Below are 18,460 nucleotides of genomic sequence, written 5' to 3'. Positions count from 1 at the left end.
TGTGTTAAAGAGGATATGAGGTTTCTGAAGTATTCCTGTTTAGCCGAGGTAAGGGCCAAGCGAAATGTGTGAATTGCATTTTTGAATGTGGTGAAGTCTTCCTGGGAGTGCGTTTTCTTCCAGCGCCGCTCTGCAGTCTTAGACACTTGCGGCAGTTTTTTAGTGAGGCTGTTGTGCCAGGGTTGTCTATTGATTTGTCTCACTCTGCCATGCACAAGAGGAGCAACTGAATCAATAGCTGATGTGAGAGTGGTGTTGTAGAAGGTGGTGGCACTGTTTGTGTCGTGGACTGAAGATATGGAGGACAGTGGTAGGATAGAGTCAGAAAGGGTGTGTATGTTGACGTGTGCGAGGTTTCTGCGAGGGTGTGATACGTGCTGGACAGGGGGGGCAGATGAGGAGGACAGAGCAGAGAAGGTCAATAGATGGTGGTCAGATAAGGGGAGAGGGGAGGTAGTGAGGTTAGATAGAGAGCAGAGACGGGTGAAGATAAGGTCTAATGTGTGTCCATCTTTATGGGTGGCAGAGGTGGACCACTGAGATAGACCAAAAGATGAAGCAAGGGAGAGTAGTTTGGAGGCTGCTGACTGGCGGGTGTCAGTGGGGATGTTGAAGTCACCCATGATGATAGTGGGAATGTCAGCAGAGAGAAAGTGTAGAAGCCAGGCAGAGAACTGGTCGATAAAGGAAGTGGTAGGGCCTGGGGGTCTGTATATGATGGCCACTTGGAGGTTGGAAGGAGAATAGATGCGGACAGAGTGCACTTCAAAGGAAGGCGGGACAAGGGAGGGTAGAGATGGGATTGGATTAAAGCTGCAGTTGTTAGAATGAAGGGGGCCCACTCCTCCACCTTGTCTATTGCCAGGGCGAGGAGTGTGGGTGAAGTGAAGGCCACCATAGCATAGTGCAGCAGGGGAGGCAGTGTTGGATGGTGACAGCCATGTGATGGCCAGAAAGGATAGGTTGCTAGAGGTAAAGAGGTCGTGACACACACGGTGACATGTCAGTTTTCTGCTGGCAGCACGGGTGTCACACGGACCATACACTGATGTAATCCGTGTGACATCAGTGTGACACATATTGGAGAAAACAGAGAATTTTTATACCAATCCAATATAAATAATACATAAAGAAGAAGATAACGGGACAAAAGTGAGGCTTAAGGGTACATTCCCGTGATCAGTGTTACCCTTGTTCTGAACGCAGTGTATTTTCTGAGTCCAAAATGCAGCGTTTTGACAGTACAACGTGGATGAGATGAATAGAAATCTCCTGCCCACTGCACTTTTTTCATTTCTTAAACTGCTCTTCGGTGCATTTTTCTGAGCCTCAGCATGACAAGGTCTCTTGTGGAAATGCTCAAGTTTTCTGTGTGGATTTTCCCCCGCAGACTTGCATTAGATCTATAAAATCCGCAGGTAAAAGACAGATGCGTTTTTGGTGTGTTCATGAGGTGGAAATGCAGTAAAAACGCATGTAATCCGCACCTAATAATGTCACTACCAGGAAGTTTCAAAATCAAAACAGTTTTATTAAAGACCTCCTTCACACATCCGTGTCTCCGGTAGGTGTGACGTCCTCTTTCACACGTATCAGAGACACAGACACACGAAGACCCATTAAAATCACCTGGTTTATGCACACATCCATGTTTTGACAGACTGTGTGGAGCACACCCATGTCCATGTGCTCCACACGGTGACATGTCAGTTTTCTGCTGGCAGCACGGGTATCACACGGACCATACACTGATGTAATCCGTGTGACATCAGTGTGACACATATTGGACAAAACAGAGAATTTTTATACTTTCCTGTCTCCAGCACTGCTGTCTCTGCTGTTACTTCCAGGTCTGCTCATTAAGCTCATGCATATTCACTGCATTCACCGTGGACCAGAAGGGACAGCAGCACTGGAGACAGGTAAGTATACCAGCTCATGCTGTTTGTGTGCTATCCGCGTGTCACGCACACACACCTTCACCAAGGACCATACAAAACATATATGTTCTGCACGGATGTGCGAAAGAGGAATAAAGAATGGCACACCAAACAGACAAAAAACGCAAGCAAACTAAGGTGTGGAGATAGTGAAGAAACTGCAGCATCAAAAACTCAACTGATCCTGATTGTGGGAACGAACCTAAGGGGCACTTTGCACACTACGACATCGCAGGTGCGATGTCGGAGGGGTCATGTCGAAAGTGATGCACATCCGGCGTCGCACTCGACATCGTAGTGTGTAAATCCTAGATGATATGATTAACAAGCGCAAAATCGGCGTAATCATATCATCGGTGTAGTGTTTGGGAATTCCATAATTACACGACTGCGACAGGTATGTTTTTCCTCGTTCCTGCGGCAGCACACATCGCTGTGTATGAAGCCGCAGGTGGAGGAACATCTCCTACCTGTGTCCTGCAGCTCACGCCGGCTATGCGGAAGGACCGAGGTGGGCGGGATGTTTACGTCCCGCTCATCTCCGCCCCTCCGCTCCTATTGGCCGCCTGCCGTGTGACGTCGCTGTGACGCCGCACGACCTGCCCCCTTAATAAGGAGGCGGGTCGCCGGCCAGACCGACGTCGCAAGGCAGGTGAGTGCATGTGAAGCTGCCGTAGTGATAATGTTCGCTACGGCAGCTATCATAAGATATCGCTGCGGGGACTATCGTGCTCGGCATCGCAAGCATCGGCTTGCGATGTCGTTGTGTGCAAAGTGCCCCTAAGAGTGCGGCCAAAAGGGACACTTAGGCTATGTGCGCACTAGAAATGTGAAGTTTCTCAAGAAAATTTCTTGAGAAACTTCTGCCAGTGAAAGATTTCCGGACCTGCGGAAAAAATCCGCACCAAATCCGCATGCGTTTTTGCCGCGGATTTGCCGCGGATTTGCCGCGGATTTACCGCGGATTTACCGCGGATTTACCGCAGGTTTGTCCCTGCAATAAATAATAAAGATAATCGATAGACAGATAATGGATAGAGGGAAAGATGGATAGATGAATAGATAGATAGATAGAGGGATAGATAGATGAATAGATAGATAGATAGAGGGATAGATAGATAGATGAATAGATAGATAGAGGGATAGATGGATAGATAGATAGATAGATAGATAGAGGGATAGATGGATAGATAGATAGATAGATAGAGGGATAGATAGATAGATAGATAGAGGGATAGATAGATAGATAGATAGATGAATAGATAGATAGATAGATAGATGAATAGATAGATAGATAGATAGATAGATAGATGAGAAAAACCTATATAATGTTCCACCTCCCTGCATTTTCTAAGCTGGCACCCTTTAGTGACTTTCATGTGGCACTTAGGCTACTTTCACACCTCCGGTTTTTGCTATGCGGCACAATCCGGCACTTTGCATGAAAATCGCAACCGGTTTTTTTTTGCTGCCGGTTGCGATTTTCCTGCATAGACTTTAATTAGTGCCGCATTGTGCCGCATGGCCTTGCGTTCCGTCCGTTTTTTGCCGCATGCGGCAGATGTAGCCGATGCGGCGGCCGGATGGAACGTTGCCTGGCACGTTTTTTCGTGCGGCAAAAAAAACCGCATCGCGCCGCATTCGGCCGATGCGGCACATTTTTCAATACATGCCTATGGCGGCCGGATGCGGCGCGATGCGGCAATAACCGCATCCGGCCGCCGCATGCGGTTTTTGCCACTGCGCATGCTCAGTAGCATGCCGCAAGCGGCAAAAACCGGACTGGCCGCAAAGGAAAAACCTATGCAAAGGATGCGGTGTTTTCACCGCATCCGTTGCATAGCTTGCACAGCCGGATTGAGCCGCAGAGCTCAAGCCGGATGTGTGAAAGTAGCCTAAAGGGTGCTTAGCCTTGTATTTAGCCATAAAATAAATAAATAATTAAAAAAAAATGACGTGAGGTCCCCCCATTTTTTGTAGCCAGCTAGGGTAAAGCAGACGGCTGCAGCCTGCAGACCACCGCTGGCAGCTTCACCTTGGCTGATAATCCAAAACAGTGGGCACCCCACGCTGTTATTTTAAATTATATAAATAATTTAAAACAAAAAACGTGGGGTCCCCCCCATATTGGATCACCAGCCAAGGTAAAGCGGACAGCTGGGGTCTGATATTCTCAGACTAGGGAGGTCCACTGTTATTGGACACTCCCCAGCCTAAAAATAGCAGGCCGCAGCCGCCCCAGAAGTGGCGCATCCATTAGACGTGCCAATCCTGGCGCTTTGCCCCAGCTCATCCCGCGCCCTGGTGCGTTGGCAAACGGGGTAATATATGGGGTTGATGCCAGATGTGTAATGTCACCTGGCATCAAGCCCTGGGGTTGGTGAGGTCAGGCGTCTATCAGATACCCGACATCACCAACCCAGTCAGTAATAATTAAAAAATAGACAACAAAAAAAGTTTTATTTGAAAAAACACTCCCCAAAACATTCCCTCTTTAACCAATTTATTTGAAAGAGCACAATCAATTCCACGTCCGGCGTAATCCAATAAGGGGGGGGGGGGGCACGGCGATCCATACCATAGTCGCTGTCCCAGTCAATGAAAAACAGAATGTTCCCCATTGGCTGGGAGAGCAATGCAGTGACCTGAGCTAACATCAATAGGTCAGCTCAGGTCACTGCAGGGGATGACGAGCGCTGCCATCAGGAGCATAGATGAGATCATTACCTTCTGTGATCATCTCCTGTACTGCTGACGTCAGCGCTGTCACTGACTTATCGCGAGAGCCCGTGACGTCACCGCTAGTGACAGTCTCGGGCCGCTCGCGAGTCGGCCCTAGACAGCAGTGACAGCGCTGACGTCAGGAGGCAGGAGATCGTCACAGCAGGTAATGATCTCACCTCCTGACAGCAGCGATCGTCATCCCCGCGGCTCCCAGCACTGCAGGGTGTCCGTGTCTGCCTGCGCTGCAGCGTGACAGGCTGCTGACACTGCGGGCAGACACTGACACCCTGCAGTGCAGGCAGCCGCGAGGCCGGAGCAGGACACACACTGCACAGACACCTGGAGGTCGCACGGAAGTGCTTCTGTGCGGCGTCCAGGGAGTGCGACGTCTGTGTTTACTCTGCTCCGCTTCCTCTTCCTGGCATAATGACATCGCTTCCTGCAAAACCGCAGGCAGCGATGGGCATTACCGCAGGTAAATCGCGGCTATTCCGGTGGTATACCGCACATCATTGCTACCTGCGGAATACCCCCGGAATACCCCCGGTACCTGCGGAAATTAATGGACATGCACATTTTCTCAAGAAAGTTTCTCGAGAAAATTTTCTCAAGAAATTTTCTTGAGAAAAATCCGCACAGTGCGCACAGCTATTTTTTTTTCTCATTGAATTTCATGGGAAATGTCTGCACAAAGATTGCAGACATTTCTCAAAAAATTTCCGGGGCAAATCCGCGGGTAAATCCGCGGGAAAAACGGTCTAGTGCGCACATAGCCTTACACTTTGAATTGCAAATGGTAAAATCCAAGGAGAAAAATCACAAACTGACAGGATGCAGATGCCAAATCCTCACTGAATGGAAGATATAGTGTAAATAACATCCAAAGCACTGTCCCATCAATCTTTTGTCTGGATTATCTAAAATTTTTTAGTGGTACATCAGCCATGTAAGTTGTCTCATAAGACCCAGATTAGTGTCAGGGCCACAATGAGCCTTTCTGTAGCACCACTAATGATGTCCACAACACTTTATGTACTGGATTTCTGTGGTCTGCAGCTGTAGTCGGGATCACTATAGAGTCAATGTAGCCGAGGACTAACCACAGTTCCTTCACATTGAGATTTATTACATAGTAGATGCCAGACTGCCCAAACAGCACACACTATGGTGAAGCAATGAGAAAATGAAAACCATTTTGGGCAGAGGCAACATGATTTTTTTTTTACTATGTTGTGCAGGGACAAAAATGAAACAAAAAGTATCATTTTTGAAACATCAATTCTTTTTTTGCGGACTCACCTACTGGACTGGCTCCAGCACCATTTGGTACAGAGATGTCAGATGGACACAACATCACACCTGAAAAATAGAAAAAAAATAGGTTAAGTGATGAAGTAAAGTGAATTTCCACATCAGGATAACAGATTAGGACCAGGACTTGGTCCCACAAAATGCAACAATTTAAAAGGTACCATATAAGCGGCTATAACTTCCACCATCATCTATTCACAACTTGTGTTCAAGACCACTGGGAGATTTACCATAGACTTAGAGGAAAGCCTCATTTTTTTTATTTAGGAGACACATTTACATTATTCTCAAATTATTCTGACATGCTTTAAAATATATCTTGGCTGATAGTTGGCCATACAAATTCAAGAGCTGTAGGGGCCAAATGTCGCCCCACTAACAGCTATCCCTCCTGACCCCCATACACATGCACACCTGAGTGAGCATGCATGTGTTTCCAATAAACAGAGGGGATTAGGCAGCTGGCAGATAACCTAAAAACCGAAAAAATTGGGATGTGAAAATTAACATCGAGAGTCAGGAGGACCCAAAACACATTAGGTGAGCAGCGGTTCGGATGACTTATGTTTAAGTCTGAATTCAGATGTTTTAATATCATGGTTCAAGAACAGGCCATCATGTCAAGGACGGCTCACAGGTCCTTGACCTGAACTCAACCGCCTCCTGGAGATTTTATTATATATATATATATAATCTCTATCTCTCTCTCTCTCTATCTAAGGCCGTTGAGTTTAGGTCAGGTAACGGCGGCTGGTCCAGAATATACAGTACATATTAAGACTGTCTGAATTTAGCCTAATACAAATGGGTACCTTAATCGTATTCAAAACCTGCAAATATATAGGAACAATGGTAGTTTCCTGAACCTATCAACTCTGTCATCCCCAAAATATGCTTACATGGGTCCAGGAAGGTATGTGTAGCTCTTTGGAGCATTCTTGCATGGAAGGGACAATTTAGATGCCTTGTGCTTGCCCATAGTATCATAGTTTTTAAGGTTGAAGGGAGACTAAGTCCATCTAGTTCAACCCGTAGCCTAACATGTTGATCCAGAGGAAGGCAAAAAAAACCCCAATGTGGCAAACAAGTTCCAATGGGGAAAAAATGTCCTTCCTGACTCCACATCCGGCAATCAGACTAGTTCCCTGGATCAATACCCTGTCATAAAATCTAATATACATAACTGGTAATATTAAATTTTTCAAGAAAGGCATCCAGGCTCTGCTTAAATGTTAGTAGTGAATCACTCATTACAACATCATGCGGCAGAGAGTTCCATAGTCTCACTGCTCGTACAGTAAAGAATCCTCGTCTGTGATTATGATTAAACCTTCTTTCCTCAAGACGTAGCGGATGCCCCCGTGTTCCAGTCGCAGGCCTAGGTGTAAAAAGATCTTTGGAAAGGTCTCTGTACTGTCCCCTCATATATTTATACATTGTGATTAGATCCCCCCTAAGCCTTCGTTTTTCCAAACTAAATAACCCCAAGTTTAATAACCTGTCTTGGTATTGCAGCCCACCCATTCCTCTAATAATCTTGGTGGCTCTTCTCTGCACCCTCTCCAGTTCAGCTATGTCCTTCTTATATATCGGTGACCAGAATTGTACACAGTATTCTAAGTGCGGTCGCACTAGTGACTTGTACAGAGGTAGAACTATATTTTTTTCATGAACACTTATACCTCTTTTAATACATCCCATTATTTTATTAGCCCTGGCAGCAGTTGCCTGACACTGTCCACTAAAGTGAAGTTTACCATCCACCCAAGTCTTTTTCTGTGTCTATTTTACCCAGTGTTCTACAATTAAGTACATAATCATAAATGTTATTTCCTCTACCAAAGTGCATGACCTTACATTTATCTACATTAAACTTCAATTGCCACTTCTCAGCCCAATCCCCCAATTTACATAAATCTCCCTGTAATATAAAATTATCCTCCTCTGTATTGATTACCCTGCAGAGTTTAGCATCATCTGCAAATATTGAAATTCTACTCCGCATGCCCCCAACAAGGTCATTTATAAATATGTTGAAAAGAAGCGGGCCCAATACTGACCCCTGTGGTACCCCACTATGGACTGAGACCCAGTCCAAGTACGTACCATTAATAACCACCCTTTGTTTCCTATCACTGAGCCAGTTTTTAACCCAGTTACACATATTTTCCCCTATCCCCATTATTCTCATTTTATGTACCAACCTTTTGTGTGGCACCGTATCAAAAGCTTTTGAAAAGTCCATATACCCAACATCCTCTGCATTTCCCTGGTCCAGGCTTGAACTTACCTCTTCATAGAAGCTGATCAAATTAGTTTGACAGGATCGATCCCTCATAAACCCATGTTGATACTCTGTCATAAGGTTATTTTTCTTGAGATACTCCAGTATAGCATCTCTCAAGAAACCCTCAAGGATTTTACCAACCGTAGAAAATAAACTTACCGGCCTATAATTTCCCGACTCAGTTTTTGTCCCCTTTTTGAATATTGGCACCACATTTGCTATGCGCCAGTCCTGCGGTACCGACCCTGTTATTAAGGAATCTGAGAAGATTAAAAATAATGGTCTATCACAGAACTCAATTCCTGTAGTACTCTGGGGTGTATGCCATCCGGGCCCGGAGATTTGTCAACCTTTGTGATTTCGAGGCGGCGGCGTACTTCCTGCTGGGTTAAGCAGGTAATATTCAAGGGTGAATTTATGGTATCACTGGTCATGTCATCTGCCATGGCATTTTCTTGTATAAAAACCGTAGAAAAAAATTCATTCAGCAGGTTGGCTTTACCCTCATCCCCTTTCACCATTTCACCAAGACTATTTTTAAGGGGGCCAAAACTATCGCTTTTCAGTTTTTTACTGTTTATGTAGTTAAAGAATATTTTAGGATTATTTTTACTTTCTCTCGCAATGAGTCTCTCTGTCTCAAACTTAGCTAACTTAATTTGCTTTTTACATATTTTATTTAATTTTCTATAATTATATAATGCCTCATCACTACCTACCCTCTTTAATTCTTTTAAGGCTTTCTGTTTTTCTTTTATTGCTTCCCTTACAGCTCTATTTAGCCATAGGGGTTTCCTCCTATTTCTAGCATGTTTGTTCCCATAGGGTATATTTTCTGCACAAGCCCTATTCAGGATGCTCATAAAAGTCTCCCATTTGCTTTGTGTACTTTTATTACTTAGTACATCATCCCAGTTTATTGCACTAAGATCATCTCTCAACCGTTTAAAATGTGCTTTCCTGAAGTTTAGTGTCCTTGTAGCCCCTCTACTATACATCTTACTAAAGAATACATGAAAACCTATTATTTTGTGATCACTATTCCCCAAGTAACCCCCAACTTGTATATTTGATATGCGGTCTGGCCTATTGGTTAGTACAAGGTCTAGTAGTGCTCCCCCTCTTGTGGGGTCCTGTACCATTTGTGAAAGGTAATTATCTTTCATTGTTATCAAAAATCTATTTCCTTTGCTGGAACTGCAAGTTTCTGTTCCCCAATTTATATCAGGATAGTTAAAGTCCCCCATAATAATTACCTCTCCGAGACTCGCTGCTTTATCAATTTGCTTTATGAGGAGATTCTCTACCTCTTCCATAATATTCGGCGTCTTATAACACACCCCTATCAGTATTTTATTATTCATTCTCCCCCCCCTTATCTCCACCCATAGGGACTCTACATTCTCAGTACCCTCACATATGTTGTCACGCAGGATGGGTTTTAAGGATGATTTTACATATAGACACACACCTCCCCCTCGCTTATTTGTACGGTCATTCCTGAATAGGCTAAAACCCTGTAAATTAACAGCCCAGTCATAGCTCTCATCCAGCCATGTCTCTGATATCCCCACTATATCATAATCTTCTTCCAACAATATTAATTCTAATTCCTCCACCTTATTTGTGAGGCTTCGGGCATTTGTGTACATACACGTTACGTATGACTCTGTACCTGTATTCCTGCTTACTGTATTAACTGTCCTAACCCTTCCCCCCGTACCACCCCCAATTTCATTACTTGTGCCCTGGTCACCATCTGCACTACATTCCCCTTCTATAAAGTGAATACCCTCGCCCCCCATTCCTAGTTTAAACACTCCTCCAACCTTCTAGCCATTTTCTGCCCCAGCAGAGCTGCACCCTCCCCATTAAGATGCAGCCCATCCCTAGCATAGAATCTGTAGCCAACTGAAAAGTCGGCCCAATTCTCCAGGAACCCAAAACCCTCTTTCCTACACCAATTCCTGATCCACCTGTTAACCTCCCTGATCTCTCTTTGCCTCTCTGGTGTGGCTCGTGGCACAGGTAGTATTTCCGAAAATACCACCTTTGAGGTCCATGCTTTAAGCTTACAACCTAATTCCCTGAAATCATCTTTAAGGACCTTCCACCTACCTCTAACTTTGTCATTTGTGCCAATGTGTACAATGACCGCTGGGTCCTCCCCAGCCCCTCCCAGTAATCTGTCAACCCGATCAGCGATGTGCCGAACTCGAGCGCCAGGAAGACAACACACTGTTCGGCGATCCCTGTCTTTGTGACAGATTGCCCTATCTGTCCCCCTAATAATTGAGTCCCCCACTACCAGTAACTGTCTTGCCTGCCCTGTACTCCTATTCCCCCCCCTTACTGGAGCAGACACTCCTCTGGCGTTCAGAGGTCATGCCTTGCTGCAGCAATGCTACCCCTGTAATAACATCCCCCCCATCTGCCAAGTTTTCAAACCTATTGGGGTGTGTCAGTTCAGGACTAGCCTTCCTAGCACTTTTCCCTTTACCCCCCCATTCTAACTGTCACCCAGCTACCTACCTCACCGTCCTGCCGCTCCCTACTACGATCCTCCCCCACATCTGCCCCAGCAAGCTGCTGCTCAGTGAGCAGCAAACTCCTTTCCATATTGCTAATGCATCTCAGAGTTGCCAGCTGCTCATTTAGATCCAGTATCTGGGCTTCCAAATGTGCAACCTGCGCACATCTCGAACAACAGTATGCACCCTCGAACGGCTATTCAAGGACTGCATACATGAGACAAGATGTTTCAGAGCAAAAAATGTGGCTCATTTGCAAACAAAATATTTGCTCTACAGAGTAAAAGGTGTAAAAAAAATCACTATGTTCTACTACACCAACTCGGTATTTAGTTACTGGAGAACAGGAAACCACCCGTGACCACTTTGCTGCCTGCAGAACAACAGAAGCTTGGAGAGCCTAGCAAGCAACCCCCAGTATCTCATCTTCATGGACCCCTGTATCATTTGTGGCATAAACAAGAAACTCCACTGACAAAGCTAAGACCGGGCTTAGCCGCCATGTTCCTGTTACCTGCATTTCCAGTGCTTGGGGGCCTCTGTGACACTCCTGGAGATACTACATTTCGATGCAGCGATGCCTGGGGCGGAGACAGCATGCCCGTGTCTGTTAAGGAGGTGCTGGCAGCTAATGAAGAGGTGACAAGCGTGTTTCCAGGAGAACTGTAGGTCAATGTATTGGGATTGCTCACTGGAACCGTCACGGACATGGAGAAATTCTGCTGCTGTAGTCCAGGCTGGAAATAAAGGTGGCAAAGTTACTTCCAAAACTTATATTTTCACCATGAATTATACACAAATGTAAACCTAACACATCATAGGATGAAATTAAGGAACATGTATTATGGATGGGTCACATTTGAGCACATGCTGCACCAAACAGAAGAAATGGCAGGAAATGTGTGGGCTCAGTCTTCAGCACTTACATGTTTATTGTAAAGAGTAAACAGTAAACAACAGATAATAGAAGTATAATGTACGGCTGATATCACACCGCGGGTTATATAGGAAGTGGTTCACCAACAATGTGTGCAGGGCCGTTCTAGTGCAGGTCGAATACTCAACATTAAAGGGGCATCAGACATTATGGTCTGCCATACAACCTTACAATTTACTTTGTCATTTTGAAGTTCTCCACTGATTGGGAACATTCAATGTTTAATTTCAGTGGATAAAAATGTGTCCTGCTCATAGGATCGTTACAGACCACAGAGAAAGTGGAGGAATTGTTCTTTGAATTTCTCCATTTCCAATGCAAGTATGAGAATCTATGGCAAATGCACCACAAAATCCATATTCAGGGTCACATGCAACTCTAAAGGTCCCTTTACACACTGCAACATTGCTAGCGACATCACTGTAACGTCACCGGTTTTGTGACGTAATAGCGACCTCCCCAGCGACATTGCAGTGTGTGACACACATCAGCGACCTGGCCCCTGCTGTGAGGTTGCTGATCGCTACAAATCTTTTAGGAACATTCTTTTCTCCTTTTGCTTCCCACTGCGCAGCATGTATCGGTGTGTTTGACACAGTTACAACGACATCGTTAGCGACTTAGAACCCAGCGTGCTATAGCGTCCCCTGCTGTGTGACATGTCCCCAACGACAAGCGAGGTCGTTCTGCAGGTCCGTATCACTGCTGCGTCGTTGGCCAGGTCTGCCTGTTTGACAGCTCACCAGAGACTTTCCACTGATCCTGGCCAGGTCGGGATCGCTGGTGGGATCACTAGAAAGTCTCAGTGTGTAAAGGTTGGGTTCACTGAAGCGGACTGAGTCCAAGTGAAGCCTGTGACATTACATACAGCACTAGCACCAATGTTATTCAATGTTCAAATATTGATTAAGTTTTCTGGATGAAACTCAGGTGATATATTTTTTTTTTTAATACACTCACGTGAGCCTGGTCTCCGGGTGCATTTACACCGGACAATGATCACAAATTAGCATTCCTAGGAATACCTGTTCCTCAATAATCGTCCAGAGCGAAGAGACACAAATACCAGATGAAGGAGCAAAATTTATTTTTAACCCCTTCACGACCATGGACGGATCTTTCAGTCATGGCTCGTGTCCCGGTAAGCCCCGCCCCCTGCCGCGGGCAGGCGGCGTGGATCGGCACACATATCAGCTGTTTTCAACAGCTGACATGTGTGCCTACATGTTCCGAGTGGAATCGCATTCCACCCGGAACATTAACCCCTTAGATCTCGCTGCCAAAGTCTGGCAGCGAGATCTACATGCGCGCGGCCATCTTTTTTACTTACCGCCGCCCCCTCCGGACGTCACGTGAGTGATCACGTGACGTTCGGTGGTTGCCATCGTAGCACAGGGTCATGTGATGACGCCTGGTGCTACGAAGTTTCACTTTCATTCTTCCTCGGCACGGAGCAGAGGAAGAAAGAAAGTGACTGAATCTGCTGATTACAGCGGTATAGCTGTGATCAGCAGATAGCGATCAGCAATCGGAATGCTGATTGCTATAGCCCCCTAGGGGGACTAGTAAAATAAAATAAAAAAAGTAAAAAAAAAGTTTTAAAAAATTAAAAAAAAAACAAAAAACCTAAAAGTTCAAATCACCCCCCTTTCACCCCATTGAAAATTAAAGGGTTAAAAAATAAATAAATATACACATATTTGGTATCGCCGCGTTCAGAAATGCCCGATCTATCAAAATATAAAATCAATTAATCTGATTGGTAAACGGCGTAGTGGCAAAAAAATTCCAAACGCCAAAATTACGTTTTTTGGTCGCCGCAAGTTTTACGCAAAATGCAATAACAGGCGATCAAAACGTAGCATCTGCGCAAAAATGCTACCATTAGAAACATCAGCTCGAGACGCAAAAAATAAGCCGTCACTGAGCCATAGATCCCAAAAAATAAGAATGCTACGTGTTTCGGAAAATGGCGCAAAACGTGCGCCACTTTTATTGGACAAACTTGTGAATTTTTTTTAACCCCTTAGATACAAGTAAACCTATACATGTTTGGTGTCTACAAACTCGCACCGACCTCAGGTATCATACCCACACATCAGTTTTACCATATAGTGAACACCGTGAATAAAACATCCCAAAAACTATTGTGCCATCACACTTTTTTTGCAATTTTTCCACACTTGGAATTTTTTTGCTGCTTTCCAGTACACCATATGGTAAAACTTATGATTTCATTTAAAAGTACAACTTGTCCCGCAAAAAACAAGCCCTCATATGGCAAGATTGACGGAAAAATAAAAAAGTTACGGCTCTCGGAAGAAGGGGAGCAAAAAACAAAAACTCAAAAACGGAAAGTGCCCCGGGGCTGAAGGGGTTAATCTTGCTTAAATCTGTCACCAGGTTTTTGCTACCGCATCTGAGAGCAGCATTTAATGTAGGGGCAGAGACTCAGATTCCAGAGATGTTTCACTTAGTGAGCTGCTTACTGTCCTTTTGATAAAATCCCCGTTTTACGTTTTGCATATCTAGCAGTTCTCTGAATGCTGAGCTCTGTATAACCCCATCATCACCATTGATTAGCAGCTTTCTGTGTACATTGTGCATGGGCAGAAAGCTGCCAGTGATTGGGGTAGGGTTATCCACAGCTCATTAATATTGTTGACTAACTAGCAGCAGGTTTACTAGTCCTCTAATGATAATCTCCTGCTGATAAAACACTAATAAATATTATATATATACATATATATATATATATATATATATATATATATATATATATATATATATATATATATATATATATATATATATATATATATATATATATATATATATATATATATATATATATACACACACACATATACACAAACTGCAGAAAGCCATTCAGTAAGTGACATCTCTGGCATCAGGAACTCAGCCACTACATTGTCCTGCTCGGAGATTAGGTGGTAAAAAAAAGTGACAAATTCCCTTTAAACAAATCATGCTGTCAAGAGCAATGACTATTTATTCCCATTGAGTGAGCATGAAAGTGTGGTCAGCCTATGTAAGCTGGTTATTACACCGACTTCTAGGTAGTCAATCGGTGGTCGTTTAATGCTGCAGGTTAGCTAGTCTAAATCCACCATGAACGGGGCACATGTGTGATCATTAGGACAGATTTTCATTTGCTGGAAGTAACAATTAGGTTTCCTATCAACCTGCTAACTCAGGTCAAGACTAAGGTCCAGAATAGACATGACATTGGTTGCTACTGTCTATGTGTGAGAGATTTCTACATGTCAACTTGTGAATAAAATCTAAAATACATCATTGCCACATTAGGAGTTCAGTTTATCTGCAGACTGCTATCCACAGGGTAGGTGATGACTTCTACATTGGTTGGTGCCCAACCACAGAGACCCCCACTGAGACAGAACAGGGTCATTTTTTCCTCCAGTCTGAATGGAGAGAGAGTCCACGATTCACTGCAGCTCCATTTATTCTCTATGGGACTACCACAGAAAACAGAGCTCTGCACTCGTGACCATCTTGTGCTCGTTGGGGACAGAAGTCCACCGGTCTGGGTGGTTTCACCTATTCTGTGGATGTGGCAAAAACTTTTTACCTTAACTCTTTAAGGCCTGAAACACACATCCGTGAAACACGTGCGTGTTTGGTCCGTTTCCATGTATACCGGAGACACGGGCAAACGTGCACCAATGTTATTTAATGTTTGAGGACACATGTGCGTTTTTCATTAAGGTCCGTGTGTCCGTGTGCGTGCTATGTTTGTGTCTCCGTTTTGCACGGAAGCATGTCCGTTTTCATCACGGAACACGCACACGGACCCAATGAAAGTCAATGGGTCTGTGCGCACGCCTAAGTGACACGGACGCATCTCTGTATGCTCAGTGTACGTTTTGTGCTTTTTTTCATGTGATGTCGTTTGTTTTTTTTCTGTGTCGTTCTCTCCCTCAGTCCGTCGGTCGGTCTCTCTGTCTTATCTGTCCCTCTCGCTGTCTGTCGGTCAGTTCCCCCCCTCTCTCATACTTACAGTTCCCCGGCGCGGCGCTGCACGGCTGTTATAAAAACTCTGGCGGCTTTTACTATTTTGAAAAACCGGCCGCTCATTAAACAATCTCGTATTCCCTGCTTTCCCCGCCCACCGGCACCTATGATTGGTTGCAGTGAAACACGCCCACACGCTGAGTGACAGCTGTCTAACTGCAACCAATCACAGCCGCCGGTGGGCGTGTCACTATGGAGCAGAGAAATAAATAAATAAATTAAAAAAAACGGCGTGCGGTCCCCCCCAATTTTAATACCAGCCAGATAAAGCCATACGACTCAAGGCTGGTATTCTCAAGGATGGGGAGCCCCATGTTATGGCGAGCCCCCCAGCCTAACAATATCAGCCAGCAGCCGCCCAGAATTGCCGCATCCATTTGCTGCGACAGTTCTGGGACTCTACCCGGCTCTTCCCGATTTGCCCTGGTGCGTTGACAATCAGGGTAATAAGGAGTTAATGGCAGCCCATAGCTGCCACTAAATCTTAGATTAATCATGTCAGGCGTCTCCCCGAGATACCTTCCATGAGTAATCTGTAAATTACAGTAAATAAAATACACATACCTGAAAAAATCCTTTATTTGCAATAAAAACCACTAACAAATACCCTCGTTCACCACTTTATTCAGCCCAATAAACCCCTCCATGTCCGGCGTAATCCATGGAGCTCCAACGTCGCTTCCAGCTCTGCTACATGGAGGTGACAGGAGCTGCAGAAGACACCACCGCTCCTGACAGCTCCATGCAGCAACTGAAGAGAGTCGCGCGATCAGCGATAACGGCAGTCAGGTAACTCGCGGCCACCGCTGGATCATACAACTGTGACAGCAAGTCGCCCGAGTGACAGCGATGAAGTCACAGGTGAGTTGCTGTCACAGTTGTATGATCCAGCGGTGGCCGCGAGTTACCTGACTGACGTTATCGCTGATCGCGCGGCTGTCTTCAGTTGCTGCATGGAGCTGTCAGGAGCGGCGGTGTCTTCTGCAGCTCCTGTCACCTCCATGTAGCAGAGCTGGAAGCAACGCTGGAGCTCCGTGGATTACGCCTGACATGGAGGGGTTTTTTGGGCTGAATAAAGTGGCGAACGAGGGTATTTGTTAGTGGTTTTAATTGCAAATAAAGGATTTTTTCAGGTGTGTGTGTGTTTATTTACTGTAACTTACAGATTAATCATGGAAGGTATCTCGGGGAGACGCCTGACATGATTAATCTAGGATTCAAGTGGCAGCTATGGGCTGCCATTAACTCCTTATTACCCCGATTGCCAACGCACCAGGGCAAATCGGGAAGAGCTGGGTAAAGTCCCAGAACTGTCATAGCAAATGGATGCGGCAATTCTGGGCGGCTGCTGGCTGATATCGTTAGGCTGGGGGGCCCCCCATAACGTGGGGCTCCCCATGCTGAAAATACCAGCCTGCAGCCGTATGGCTTTATCTGGCTGGTATTAAAATTGGAGGGGGACCGCACGCAGTTTTTTTAATTATTTATTTCTCTGCTCCATAGTGACACACCCACCGGCGGCTGTGATTGGTTGCAGTTAGACAGCTGTCACTCAGCGTGTGGGCGTGTCTCAATGCAACCAATCATATTTGCCGGTGGGCGGGGAAAGCAGGGAATATGAGATTGTTTAATGAGCGGCCGGCTTTTTCAAAATAGTAAAAGCCGCCAGAGCATTGTGAATGCCGTGCAGCGCCACGCTGGTGATTGGGGATCGGTGAGTATGAGAGAGGGCTGCTCACTTCCGTCACTCGGGGAACTAGCGGTCACCGGTGAATCCTTCACGGGTGACCGCTAATCATTATGCGGCACACAGACAGAGCCGCAGCATGACAATGAAGTCGGGTGAAGTTCACCCGAGTTCATTCTCATCGCGCAACTCTGTCTGCTGTCAGCCGACATGTAGTAACGACATTTTGCATCACACACACACAACATTTCTCACGGAAAACACAAACACATGTCAGTTAAGTTTCACATGCACATTTCACACGCGCATACGGGATACACACGCAGGCCACATATACCATAAAAACAAACCTAAAAAACGGAAAACAGACCCGAAAAACGACCCGTATTACACGCACGTGGTTTTCAAGGACGTGTGTTTCAGGCCTAACAGGTTACTTAATTAAAACAATATTAACCTTTCCTCCCTGGTCTGCAGTCTTAAGCTGCAATAATAGAATGGGCATAATAGCAGTGTATTTCATAAGTAAGATCACTATACAGGGCAATTACATAAGAGGTTTATTTTTACATAACATTATACAAGAATCATTTACAGACATTGACAAAAATATTGGCACACTTGAAATAGTTCCAAAAAATTAAGTATTTCTCCCAGAAAATTATTGCAAATACACATTTTGTTATAGAGGAATTCCAGAAAATCCAGCAACAGAGTCGAGGAATTATATTAAAACTTGTAGTTTATTGAGACATATTAAAAGTCCAGACAAGGTTCAGAGCAAAAAACGAGAGGACGCGTTTCGAACTATGTAGTTCTTAGTCTGTCTTAGACTAAGAACTACATAGTTCGAAACTCGTCCTCTCGTTTTAATATAATTCCTCGACTCTGTTGCTGGATTTTCTGGAAATCCTCTACACAAGATTGCCAGCTGCCTTTCTTCCTTTGCACGAGTCTTGGAAGCAGTGGTCTCCTGCAAATCTCAGG

At 45.0% G+C, this 18,460-nt stretch overlaps 1 protein-coding gene across 8 annotated transcripts in view; it reads right to left on the bottom strand.

Moving 5' to 3' along the window:
* Positions 1–18,460, bottom strand: part of MEF2A (myocyte enhancer factor 2A) — a 184,221-nt gene that overhangs the window by 22,282 nt on the left and 143,479 nt on the right. For all 8 annotated transcript variants that reach the window (XM_075345998.1, XM_075345992.1, XM_075345995.1 and 5 more), the window contains 2 exons: positions 11,308–11,530; positions 5,964–6,023 (listed from right to left, as the gene is read on the bottom strand). In XM_075345998.1, the coding sequence (XP_075202113.1) occupies positions 5,964–6,023; positions 11,308–11,530 (283 nt within the window). The remainder of the gene's footprint in view (positions 1–5,963; positions 6,024–11,307; positions 11,531–18,460) is intronic.

Source organism: Anomaloglossus baeobatrachus, chromosome 4 (assembly GCF_048569485.1).
Source record: "Anomaloglossus baeobatrachus isolate aAnoBae1 chromosome 4, aAnoBae1.hap1, whole genome shotgun sequence".
Lineage (NCBI taxonomy): Eukaryota > Metazoa > Chordata > Amphibia > Anura > Aromobatidae > Anomaloglossus > Anomaloglossus baeobatrachus.
The sequence above is the reverse complement of the archived record's forward strand: the minus strand, read 5'-3'. Positions and strand labels throughout refer to the sequence as shown.